The sequence below is a fragment of the Echinops telfairi genome, unplaced genomic scaffold (genome assembly GCF_000313985.2).
Source record: "Echinops telfairi isolate 266 unplaced genomic scaffold, ASM31398v2 ScPeMD7_4;HRSCAF=17, whole genome shotgun sequence".
Lineage (NCBI taxonomy): Eukaryota > Metazoa > Chordata > Mammalia > Afrosoricida > Tenrecidae > Echinops > Echinops telfairi.
In genome coordinates, this window is record NW_022103900.1 from 34252447 (window position 1) to 34266414 (window position 13968).

The 13968-nt window shown below is 37.9% G+C and overlaps 1 protein-coding gene across 3 annotated transcripts in view; it reads right to left on the minus strand.

Moving 5' to 3' along the window:
- The window catches only part of ARHGAP15 (Rho GTPase activating protein 15), an 806341-nt gene that overhangs the window by 402118 nt on the left and 390255 nt on the right, over positions 1-13968 (minus strand). For all 3 annotated transcript variants that reach the window (XM_004703839.3, XM_045299417.1, XM_045299427.1), the window contains 2 exons: positions 9572-9670; positions 7708-7837 (listed from right to left, as the gene is read on the minus strand). In XM_004703839.3, the coding sequence (XP_004703896.1) occupies positions 7708-7837; positions 9572-9670 (229 nt within the window). The remainder of the gene's footprint in view (positions 1-7707; positions 7838-9571; positions 9671-13968) is intronic.

Here is a 13968-nt window from a genome sequence, read left to right on the forward strand (position 1 = left end):
TGAAGTCCTGGAACCTTTGTGAATAATACTCTTTTTGACAAATTAACTTGGATACCTGATTAACAACTCTGCTTAATCTTAACTTTAATTTTTTTCTCATGATATTGAAATCCTCCAGCTTTAACAATATACATTTTCATTCAATCAAAAGAAATTCTCCTCATTAATAGAAGGTTTGAAAAATAAAAGCCCCCCCCTAAGACTGGGCAGCACTTGAGAGACGTGATGTTCAACTATTCCTTAGATGTTTGTCTTGTGACAATAGTGAAATATAATTACTTTTATTCTCAAAATTTAGTTCAAATATTTACTTTTCTCAAGTGGATATTGAATGACGCTGTTGCTAAGGTGGCAATGTTTATCAAAAGGGAAGAAAAAAGAATCAAGTAATTAAGCATCTTATCCAAATCGATCCCCTAAATTTCCAATAATTTGACTCAAGGTAACCTATAACATTTTACCAAAATATTAGGAATGTCCCCATTGCTTTCATGTAACATCATTTTTTGTTTCATCACAGCTCAATATAATTTATTTGTGCAATGTTATTATTGTTGTTTTTCTTAAATTCTTGGCAGATGGCTTGTTCATCTTATTATTTTCATTCATTGGCAAGATTATACAAAACTCTTAAGAAGAAACTTTAAAAAACGTATTTATATGCGTCTCCTGAATAGGCTTCTCAATATGCGTTTTAAATAATTGCTAATTACATATTTATCCATGGAACTAGTGTGACTTTTCCATTTTGGATAAATATTAAGCATGTTACAAATTTTCTTAATAACATAGTTACCAGAAAAGTCAAAATGGTCACAAGAGCAAAAAGTATTATTTTTTGGAAGAAAGGGAGAATGAGTTTTCAATGTTTTATTTATAGAGAGAATAATTTAATGCATATTCAGAAATTTTATTTTAAATTTCAAGGTGCATTTTCCCAAGGACAAAGTTCAGAAGGGCTGGGAAAGAAGAAATAATGGAAAGTGAAACAGAGAGAGGAAGTAGGATAAATGATGTTTCATTTCAGGAATTACAATCAATGAAATAAAACAAAACATGTAAGAATTTTTGAGTGAACAACTGATCTGCTCTGTAAAGCTTCATCTAATTCACCATAAAACGTTGTTAAAAAGATGTAATTAGCAAATATTCTCTTATTGAATTATCAATAGAGGCAATATCTGACTTGGGCTGCTAATTGCAGAGTCAGCAGTTCAAAGTTTTCAGCCACTCTGAGGAAGAGAGGTGGGCTTTTCTACTCCAAAAGAGTTAGTCTTAGAAACTCCCTGGGGCACTTCTACTGAGTCCCACAGGGTCGCTGTGAGTCTCCATTGACTCAATGGCAGTGAGTTGGTTTGGATATGTGCTTAGACACGTGTTTAATGATGAAACTCTTCAAACACAGAGAAAAGATGAAATAACAATGACCATAATGATTACTGTATACCCACTACCTAGGTTCATCAAATATCAACATTTGGGCCATGCCTGACTTAATCCCTCACTGCATATTTCTTCCAATATTACTTCTCCTTGCGAAGCATTCACTGTGCTGCCCACGCTGCAAAATGGTCCTCGCCAGTTCTCTGCTCTCTCCTTTTCCCACTCTGACTTCTAGCTTGTCTCTCCCTCCCTGCCACCACTGGAGATGTTTAAAGTTCCAGAAGCCTCCTAGGCAAAGCCTTTCTGAGAGTCCTAATTACTTAGGAGGAGTTGGTATCGGTGTAGGGAAGGCAAGGGGACACCAAATGGGAAGCAATACAAACCATCTCAGAATGAACAGTTTCCTAAAAAGCAACATTCCTAATCACTGCAGACCATTCTAGTGGCCCTTGTCACCTGGTACATGTGCCAAAGGCTAATCAATCAGTTTATAATTTGATAGTGAGGACAAAGCCCACCAGAGTTGTGGATGGCTGTTTCATCAGCATGTAGATTATTCTAAAAAATCTCCCTATCAAACTTCTTTTCTCTTAGCATTTTTATGATTGCTTCTCAAGCAAATCATTCATACAAAGAGAACATGAAAAAAAAAGAGAACATGAAAGCATCTTCATATTCTACATTAAAAATTTTTCTGAATTCAATATTCCATTTCTATCCCTTCCCCTGTAACTTTGCAAAACTACTCTTTGTGCACAAATCACTAGGGGCTACATAGTTGGGAAACCCATGTCTAAACAATTGTAGGTCTCACCCAGAACATATATATTTTTTATGACAAGTTAATGAAAGATATAAAAGAGAAATCCATTTCCTTTAATTCTCTGAAATTTTAATTTAATTTTTCAACTCATGATCATTTAGGAGATGATATTTATAAAGTCCAAAGTGCCAATTTTCCATAAAAGCTCTCCAAGGTGCCCACACTCATGGAGTTTAGATTTTACAATTGATTAGCTTGGAGCTAGGTTACTATTAAAAGCATCGCACAAATACAAAATGATTGTTGTTTTAATTCAAAGACTATATTTATGGAATCAATGATTGTACATGTGCACTTTTAGTTATCCTAATGAAAGTAAAACACTATAAATGAATAATGAGCTAGAGTTTCGTTTAAAGTAATACTGCAATGGCTAGAAATGGAATCCTTTTGATCAAGTAGATTTTCTTAATGGCATGCTCTTCTGGGCGTAAGAGAATCAAAATACCTCTTGGCTCCTGTCTCCCATTGCCTCATGTGCTGCTCCCAAGAATGCCCTGGCTGCCATTTTCACCTGGGGAGTCGCCAGGGGGAAAAATCAGCTGCTCATGGTTAGATTTTTGCAGCTATAACTCTCATATCCAATTCTGGCTCCTTTCCCCTATTTTCTCTACACTTGGGGAGTAAGATGTCAAAGGGAAAAAAAATATATATATATATATATATATATGCCCTTCTCCAATCCTCATTCTACACTTGGGGCATAAGATGTCAAAGATATATAGATATATATTTTTATATATATATATTATATATATGTTATATATATATATAAATATATAAAATACCCTTCTCCAATCTTCATTCAGACACCATCCTTGGTTAAAGCCCTATTTTGGTACCATCTGTTTGGGGACAGAGAGGATAATAATAAGAGCTTCTATTTTATGAGTGCCTGCTGTGAGCTAAGAATTTACATATCTAATTTGAAATGCTCGCACAGTCGTACAAGGACAGTACCAGACCCATTTTTGGGGAAGTAAAGTTGAGAAAAGATTGAAAACAGACACAAACAAACAAACCCTGACCAAAAGTATCTGTTGTAGAATTTACTTCGGGGCTTTCCTCTTCCTCATAAGCGAAAGGCACTGCCCCTCTTTTGGAGAAATGTATCAGCCTCTCCTTTGCTCGACTCTCCACCTTCTCCCTGGAGAGCTGCTCTCTTCCTCTCCTCCCAGACTGGGGTCCTGAATTTCCCACAGTGATTTGGCCCTTCCATTGAATTTTCTGGCTTCGTGTCTGTTAGACTCAACTGATATCTTAAAATATCTCATTAGTACTACTTAATAGTGTTGGTAGGTTGGAATTTTTTTTTTTTTTAAAGAAAAAGAATTTAAACAAAACTTTCTGAATTCACTGAGAGTTTTTACCACCCCACCCCATGTCATACAGACAAATGGACAAGAAAATGACCACCTGTTTACTACTAATGATGTTCACATGCCCTTAAAAAAGTAATTCTGGCTTTATCTGCCTACAGTCTTGGCAACAAAACTCTTGGGAACTTCAAGGGCACAGGAAGCCAAAGGCAGCAAACTGACAATAAGTTTGTGCTCAGACTACTAATCAGGAAGGAGAGACTGTGAATTGCTAATTCTACATAATTATTTCATCTGAAGAGGGTAAAATAAAACCTAATGTATGTGTTAAGAAACCTAAGTTTGGGTGTTCAAATATACAGGACTTAGATCACAAGGATTTCACACAGTGCATTTCCTATATTTAAGAAAGGGAGGTGGGGGGGAGAAAAACAAATCTCAAACATAAATATAAAATATACCAGCCACTCTTTCAGATGCATAGTCTAACTTGATATTGTCTGACTGGGGCAATCATTATGTCTTCTTAATGAAAGGGAATATATAAATACTGAGCACATTTCATTTAAATAGATGGATTATTATCTATCCCCTATACTCCAAAAGTTGTACTATCTCTAAAAGTTATGCTTTAGAGATCCTCCAAGATGCAAAATCGAGGCACATTCTAAAAGTATGGTTTGTATCAAAGGTCTCTCTACTTTACTCAAAACTCAGGCTCGCGGCCATGGACTTGATTCTCTCCCCATGGAAAGGAATGAAACATCCCCTGTAGGTTTTGAGGACTGTCTTCCAACTACTGACTGTGTGCTTAGAAGCCCAGCTCGTAACCACTAACCCTCCATGGTGCCCCTGCTTTACTATTGGAATCAAAATCTGAAGAAAACAGTGTTTTTTAATACTTCTACTAATATACAGCTACATTTGGGGGGTGGGGGTCCTTATTTAAGTTTATTGATGTCTATGGATTCCATTTTTAATAGAATCTTTGTATCCATATGGTTGCTAGGTTAAGTTTATGTTTTATTTGTGCACTTTAATGCAGGGTAATGGTTCTGAAATTAGATTGCTTGGATTTGAATGGCTCCATAATTTGCATTGAAAGAAGTTGACTTTGTTTTTGTGTCTCCATTTCTTCATCTATAATTTAAGATTAATTTCAGTATCTATCACCTAAAGATGATGGGAACATGAAATGAGTCAACACAGAAAAGCACTCGGTCAGTGCGTAGTCTATAGGAAGTGTTCAGCACTTGCTATCTACCATGCTGTTTTTACTGCAAAAAAGTGGGGAAATGTGAGGCTATCCTACAATTAAGAACTTTTAGAAACGAACAGAGCAAGTCACAGGACTCTTCCTTTGTCTTTATGTACGACAAAGAATTGAAGCCCCGTATAGACACTGATTTTTCTAGTTGAATAATAATTCTACAGAGAAGTCTCTTGCTTCCTGCTCTCCCCAATATCACGCTAAAATGTTTCAAGTGACTAGTATCGAATACAGAATCCATTAGCCTTAAGTCATTTTAATAAACCTTTACTTGCTGCATCGTTTTAGGTTTAAAATCATTTAAGGTTTCTGAATTAGTAATTATGCCCTGATTCCAGATCTACTAGTCTTTGCCTTAGACATTCATTTTACAATTGTAAGAATGTTTATATAATCAACATTAAATATATACTCACCCTTGAATCCTGATTTTAAACTTTTCTATCATGTTTGATTTCATTTAGAGTAAAGGGGAAATGAGTAGGAATTAAATGGAAAAGTGGTTTAGAGAACATAACTTTAAATTGTACCATTCTGTGGGGAAAAATGACTAAATGTCTAAGGCATGAAAAAAGTCCATTTGGAATGGAGTTAAAGGAGAATAGAAAATTTCCATGAACTTTTTGAAGTTCCTTCATGCGTTTGTATTTTTTTTTCCCTCTCATACATTTTTAGGACATTAATATTGATAACATTGAACTCCAGCTTAGAGCCACTGCCTAAGCAAATATGTATTTGTTGGGAATCCCAGGGTTAAGGCACTGCCTTTTTACTAAAAGGTTGTAGCTTTGAGTTCACCCAGAGCAATCTATATCCCCAAACAAAAGCAAACCCTAGCACGGAAAACCTTCTGGAACATGGTTCTACTCCGACACTCATAAACTTGCCATGAATGTAGATCGAGTCAGTGAAAACTGGTGGTACCAAATATGTGTTCAAAGTTATAGGTAGCTCTTTAAATAATTACGTAATGAGATGTAGTCTATTAAGATGGCCTTTCTAGCCACAATCCTTATGTGATGTATCATAATCCTGACCTTATTAGAAGCTGTACACTCAGTTACACCCTTCGCTTCCTTGCTAAAGGCAAGAGCCACGCTTCCATCAAAGCCATTCCTCTTGGCACAGGAGCCACCTCAAAGCGAAATGCCACAACCACTGGGCGAAGAGCATGATGGAGGTCTCTATTTAACGTGTGAGAAGCCGAGACGAAGAAGCTCAGATGAGAGACTAGCACAAAGCCTGGGAGACAGAGCAAATGAGTCAGACCTAGAAGAGGGGTCAACCCTATGAGGCCAGGAGACAGATCAGAGGAGCAGTGCTGAGAAAAATGGGACTGTGGCGCAAGGCAGCAGGAGGGCTTCCTGGTTCATAGGCAGAAGGCAAGGAAGGGCCCATGTGGTTGAAAGGCTGAGCACCAGAGACTTGGGTGCTGGCTAAGGAGATGGGTTGCTGTGGACTCAGAATTGTATGCTTACTGTTTACAGATCCTGACTTGTGGGAACCTGTTATCTCCCCTACAAAGCTTCCTTAATTGTGACTATTGTCTGTGTGCTCTCTCTAGCCCTGCCAAGGAATTATCAAACTCAGCGTGGCTCTGAAGCTTGGAGGGAGGAATGTTGGTGTCAGAATAAGAAAAGGAGGTTGGAGTGTGGAGGCACATCTGACCTACGCCTGATAGCAAATCAAGAGAATTCTGGCCCCCACTCCCAGCTACTTTACTGCATTTAATTTTTTTCAAAAAAGGAACTTTTACTCTACTTGTTCATGCTTAGTTTTTAAGTACCCCATAAATCAGCCGTGGAAGACATTTTACCACATATAATTAGCTTTCTTTTTCTTGGAGAGAGGAAGGGAGGGAGGGAGGGAGGGGGAGGGGGAGAGTGAGAGATGAGATGAGAGTGAGAGAAAACACAGGAGGCTTTACAAATTTTGTGGAAAAATGGAATTAAAAGATAATGGTTGTACGAGCCCCCAATAAAATGATTAAAGAAAAAAAAGATAATGGAACCTTTGAGTGAACTTTTGAAGCCCCCTTGTATCTTTCCTGATGCCCACACATACATGCATATACACATCTATTCCTTTTGATATATATCTATATACATGTACATATAGCCCTTTAGTGGACTTCTACTTACAGATATATTGCTTTAAGCTCAACAGTCCAGGAGGTAACTATACTCATCTTTGACCTTCCAGGAAAGCAAAATAAGGAAATACCAAAATAAGTTTTTGGCTAGCTAGGAAAGATACTATGTTTGAGACTTTGGGAAATGGGGTGTCTCTGGATTTAAAAATACCTATTTGATGTTTTCGAATGGTGAAAATCCAATCCCCTTTCTGAGATACATTAATGCACTCAAATCACCCTCTTCAAAGTCAGAAGAAGTAGGGTGAAAAGGATGAAGAGATTCGCTCACGGTCACTACAAAAATTACGAAGCAGAATATTTCAAGTCAAAATTCAGTTCTTTTAGAATGGTAGAAGTAGATGTGTCCCACCTCTAGAAATCCCATTTTTAAATTTTTCTGTTCATCTGAAAGTGTGTAAGGTTATATAGCCCATTGGCCAAAGTTGGGCTAACTGTATGTATAGATATAAAAGAGTCAGCAAACCAAAGTCTGGGAGTTCTTGATATGTTCCACCCTCACACTAAATCACCATTTGGAAAACGCCAGCTATAACTCAAGAGATTCAGAGGCGTTCCCTCTACAGGGCCCACCTCTTTGGAACAAGTATTTCCTCAAACAGCATTACCAACAAAGACACAAGCACAGTGCACACGTCTCTGGCCAGGACATGGCTACCAATCTTCCCTGAGTAGAAGGCCTTGGGCTTCAGTCTCACTGCATTTATATGTCATAAGTACTGCATTTAGACGAAGTGAAAATGAGCAAGTCAATACTTACTTAAAGATCTTCTGTGCTCCGGCTTCTGTTCTTTTATCTCATGATCATAGTGACTTAGCAATTCCGTGCTGGAAGATCTCTGAATTTTGAATAATTCCAGGCTTCTCGATGGACCAGTTGAATCCTTTGGCTGGAAATAAAAATCAGGCTGAATAATTTTACTACATTCAGCTTTATACTAATAATAGATTCCTCAACTGGTTTATGTTTTGTGGTGTGTTTTACAGATTTAAAGCAAAGCTTGAAATTGTGCAATTAGTTTGGGATAAAGCCTATAGGCTAAGCTGTATGCTCAAATTTAATCATGGTTTTATATATGTATATAAAAGCTAAAACCCACTGCCACTGAATTTACTCCAACTCTTCCAAAAAAAATCAAACTCACGGTTGCTTCCCTTCCGGTTCACAATGCCCCTCTGGGACATAGCCCTTTGGGTTTCCGAGGCTATAAATCTTTACAGACCCAAAAGCCTCATTTTTCTCCCATGGAGCCACTGGTGGTTTTGAACTTAAGATTACCTCCAGAATTCCCCTTTCCAAGTCGTAGTGATCCTGTGTAGGGTTTCTGAGGCTATACAGCATAATGGGCGCAGCTTTCTCCCACCGTGAAGCTGATGGGTTTGAATGCAGACCGGGCCCAATAGCTCGACCAAGGCTCCTGATATATAGCATCATATCCACTGCCATACATACTCCCATAATGACTCATAACTATCCTGATTCAGATTTCCAAGAGTATGCAAATGTGTTTGGAAGCAGACAATTTCATCTTTCTGCAAAGCCGCTGCTGTTTTTGAACCGAAGACCTCGTGGTTAACTTAACCTAATAGCACCACCAGGACTCAGTATGTATGTATATAGTGCTTACTAAATGCACTCTACATTTAGCAGATCAGTCATAGCAATAGTCCTATGAGGAAGGTAATATTCATATTATCCTTATTTTCCCTATGAAGAAACTGAGACCGCCAAAAGATTAAATACTTTGCCTCCGGCCATCCAGCTAGTAATGACAGAACCCAGAATTCAACTCAGGCATTCAGGGTCTACTCTTAATGAAAACATCCTACTAATGTATCTACATGTGTATCGGTGTGCAAATCAGAGGATTTTACTGCAGATGGAGAGAAGTTCATTTGTGTTTTATCTTTTAAAAGTTTTAGTACCAAAATAATTTCGTGAAAACCATGATGAAATATCAGTAAAAATCACACAGAAAATATATTCACTTATTGTATACCTTACCAAAAGTTCCCAAGAATATTTTCCTTAAAGATTTTGTAAAGATTCATGTGATCAAGTTAGATATTTGATCTAGGTCATTAGAGTTTGACCTTAAGAGTGGACAAACCAGACTTTGAATGTGTGCTTTAAGGTGTTTTCATGAAATTCTAGATATGTGATTTTCAGGAGAAGAATAATCTAGCTTAGCTAGAGGAATAATAAGAATCAGTTACAAAGAACTATTATTTACTGATATTGTAACAGTAAGCATGCTTTAAATACATTGATATTTTCAAAAATATGTATCACAGGCTGCATAAACTGAAAATGTAAACATTCTTAGTTATTAAGTGCTTTTATGCATTTACAGCCTCCAGTAAATGAATGTCTATGTTATTTCAGGAAAAAAAAAGAAAAGAATGCACCACATTTTGAAAGAGAGGAATCAAATGATATTTTACTCCACAAATTCTCTCTGACGAAGAAGTTCATATAGAACGCTAGTAAAATTCAAAAGAATTTACCGTAATGTCTCTCAGTACATAGGACCCATTTAAATGTGTGTGTTATATGCCTAAGCAGTGAGGTTTAAATGACTACATTTTAATTAATAAAGGTAACAGCCAAAACAAATACATACCAATCTGTCAATTGCATTTTTGATCGCGTGGAACCAATCCAATATGATGAAGTCAATATCCGACTGTAAAAGGAACTCGTTTCCTGAGACTGTTGTGATCTGGGGGGAAATCGACAGGTAAGCAAACCATATAAGACAGATCTCCTACATTAAAAAACAACTTTTTTAAATTAAAAACACACTTTAATATATTGAAATACTCTCTTGTATTCCAGTAATTGTCTTTCTGGGAACTAGAAGAGTCGAGTCATTTGGAATTGCTCTCTATAAACATTTTTTTCATATCATAGCAAATACATTATTGTTTTAATAATGGAATGATAAACTCAGAGTAGGGCCGAGACGGAATTATTCCAGCTCAAGAAGAAACAAGCCCGTCAGTTCAGAGCAATGCTGACAGAACACACTTAAGTCAGAACCCTCTGAAAAAAACGCACGAGAGTGTGTCAGAATTCACCCTGCACTTTCAGATCTTTCCTGTTTGTCTTTTTAAAATCTAATAGTATCTCTCTATTTGATTTCCTTTTGTAGAGGGCTCTAAAATAGATTATTTACCAAAGAGACTAATGCAGGCATTTCCAAAAGGTCATTCAAATGAATAACATTTGGCTATTTCTACTTTCTTATCATAAAGATCAATCGGAAAGTCATAAAGGACCAATTTCCCCATAAAGGAACTTTATTAGAATAAAAGTTCATTTAAATATTTTACTCTTTCATGGAGAGCATTCACCACACGCATCTCCTGGTTAGCCGACTTACAATGCTGCTAAGCAGTTGGTAATATTTACCATGTAACTATGCATTCTCTATTACAGTGATGTTTTGCTCCCCAGAATTGTGAGCGAAAGATTTGGCCTCTTCGAAACAGAGCAAGGCTCTTGATTTCACACATAAAGGGATACTTAGAGAAGAATTTGATCAGAGTGGGTGTAGAAGTGTTTTTGGTATTAGACCATCAATCTGCACTCTGAAGATTTTCCCTTTGTATTATTGACTTTTTATTTCAACGGGAATGCCCAGCACTTCCTGCCTCACGTCACATATCAAGCAAGCTTTCAGAGGGTCAGGGGACTGACATTTTCAGGTACTCATTCGGAAGCCAGTCAACACTTCTCAGCTTAACATGCTTTAAGCAGAGGTGAGAGGTGAAATGTGGTAAACGTTCTGATAATCACAAATTGTGATTCAATATAGTTACTAAACTCTACCATTAAAATGAAATTTACTATTCCAAAGGGCTCATTCTGAAGGTTGTGGTGATTCCTATGGCAATCTTTAATAACAATCAATGATCCCAAACTTTTAAAGAAATCTTTGATTACATATGCATCTATATAGACCCATTTATTATTTACTTCTAAAGAAAACGAACTAAAATACAACCTCACTCAGCGGTGTAAAGCGATCTTTCATGAGATTTCAACATTAAGACCATATAGAAGAATAATTAAAGTATATATAATTTCACTCTCAGTTTCTCAGCGCATAGAAACTACATGTTTTATAAATGTTTATTACTTTAAGTCAAAACTAAGAAGTATATACAATTATATATAGCTAATAATTCAGAAAAAAGAATTGCCTTAGTTACCTTAGTCTTTGATCACTACTGGGATCAGTGATTCTCTCTTTTATGCAATGGCATGTAAGATTCAGCATGGTTCCAAAAAGCTGTGTCTTTTGATGGTATACAAACACCGAAACAAAAGCCAAACCCCAAACTAAGTGTATTGCGGTTCAGTAGCGCTTGACTCATTGTTACCCTCTATGGAGTTACCAAGAGGAGAGTAGACAGCCTCGTCCATCTCCTGGTGAACACCTGGTGAGTTTACACTATAAACACACTGATCTTGTGGTTGCCGTCCAACACGGAGCCCATAGCACCACCAAGGCCCCTTGTTGGATTTACTGAAAAACAAGTTTGCCTAACTAGCTCAGCACCAGGGCCAATGTTCTTTATAGACATAATGTTCCAAATATTGACTTCATAAAGAGTTGCCACAGAAATGGAAATCTAAAAATACAGGGCCACTATAAGAAAACAAATACAACTAATATACCCTCTGCTCATGTATCCCCTATATTGTTATCTGGCATTTCAAATGGAAGACAGGTTTGAAAAAAAACAAACCATCCAGGTGGCACCTCTGATGATCCAGGGCCCACACAGGTGGAGGCCTTAGTGGACCACTCCCAATGATCTACTCTAGGCTCCAGTGATAACAGGGTCCCATCAAGGTGAGAGGCCAACAAATCTGAAATACCTTTCAGTTTGTCCATGATGGTAAAACGGCGTCCAGCCATAAAGGTGGTGGCGGTGAAACTACTGGGAGATGACTGAGGTCATGGGTGAGCGGGGCAAAGGTGTTAAGGGTTCTGCGGGAGGAGGTGGGGAGGTAGGTCACAGGCAAGGGCTGCAGAGCTGAGACAAATGGAGAACAGGTGGAGAGCCTGCCTAAGGTGTGTGGCAGGAAGTGATAAGATCTGACCATCACCACTACCAGAAATCCCTTGCACCTATGTTGATGGAAAAGGCATAATGAGGGAGAGGGCCTTCAGGTGGGTGTCTCGAAGGGGATACCAGTGTTGAAGTCAGAGTACAAATCTTGATCCTGAAGGAGTACCAATTTTGCATAAAGACCAGATCTTGGGAAACTAACCATGGCAATGAGTGAGTGAAGAGAAGGCATAATATCCCTGACCTCTACAGTTATCCTAATATAAATTTACATATTTGGATGATGGATGTGCTATATAATGTCAGTTCGACAAGCACACAAATACAGGACCGACAAAGCACAATGTACGATCGAATATAATATTTCCCTGCCAGCCTAAATAAATTATTAAAATTACCAAAGGAATAACATAAAGCACAAGATTCACGTTTAATTAGATTTATTGTATTTTAAGGGATTGCCAAAGAGCCAGCATCGTTCAGTTTTCAGTCAAGTCCATTCAAACAGCGATACAATGTGGGGGCTTCAGGGATGCACTTGCAGTTTGGGGGTTCATTAGGCGACGCAAAGGGGATCTTTGCGAACACAACCCAAAGCAAAATGTGTTTGAAAACTTTCTTGGTCCAAATATGTTACTGAATTCATCATCCATGATCACAGATTTCATTTTGATTTCTGAAAGCTAGATGCGAGAACTAAATGAACGTGATTCCTTCAGGACATTTGATCGGGGAGACACACTTCAGATCCTCTGTCTTCCCCGTCTTCCGAGTTCCTCGGCAGCCGTCTGGAGAAGGCTGCTACTGCTCCCTGCAGTTGAAACGCATCCACTTCTTAATTACAGCCAGTAATTGACTTTGTTCTGCTCCCTTCCAGTCACTCACAGGAAAGCCGGCCTCCACGGGCAACGTCCATTTCCTTCAGGTTTCTCGCTCCCCCTCTTTCCAGGACCCATTTCAGGTTTCTGATAAATGCTTGGCGGAATCATATTTGCACTCTGAACCACTGACTTTTCAACACTCTTGAGGAAGAAAAGACATCCATAAAAAAGAGAGGGAGAGAAATGCTAGCTTTGACAAACCTTTTGATTGAAGAGTTCATGACAACAATCTAAAGTGATGTACAATGAATAACGGACATTAAAAAAAACCTTGATATTAAGCCATTACTCTTTCTATGCTTTGCCTCAGTGACATCAGAAGCTGAAGTGAGAGCAATGAAGGAAGAATTCACGGGAAACAGGTCTGGTTTAGACAAGAGCTGCTGGTCTCCTTTTGGCTGAAAAATCTACGTTAGACAAATGTAGCCAACGGGTGCCACCTCTAGGTGGATGCAGGCTGTGAACTGCGCTCGGTGACCTGTCGAAAGAGGTGACCAAACGGACTGCCCATGAAAAGCAGGGTCAGTGTTTCAGCATCCATTCATTCTTCTTAATAAACTTTTCCCTGCAGTTAGTTGCAGCAACAACAATAGCACTTTGTATAAGCCTGGCTTACAAGCATCAGTGAGAGAAGGCTAAACCCTGCCTCTCGTCATGTACTCAGGGCTATAACTATTCTCCCAATGCCCCGGTCACCTGGTTTCCTCTGCACCCCCTACAAGCACACAGTATTGTTCTCCTTATTATGGAGGTCTTTATAGTTGCTGATTTTGTCGAATTTTCGGGTGTTTTAGATAAAAGATTATCTTCTCTATAACTTTCATGAGAATGGAGCAGTCATTTTTAAAAGTGAGAGAATTTTAAAGGCTTCTTCCCAGTTAGTAATAATATTAGAATTCTATGTAGAAAGCAATTTTGTTGTTAGTATTTTTTTTGACATTTCTGTTCTTATTTTTATTATTAAACTTCTTTTTTTTTTCTTTCTCTTTTTTAACATTTTATTAGGGGCTCATACAATTTTATCCCAATCCATACACACATCAATTGTGTAAAGC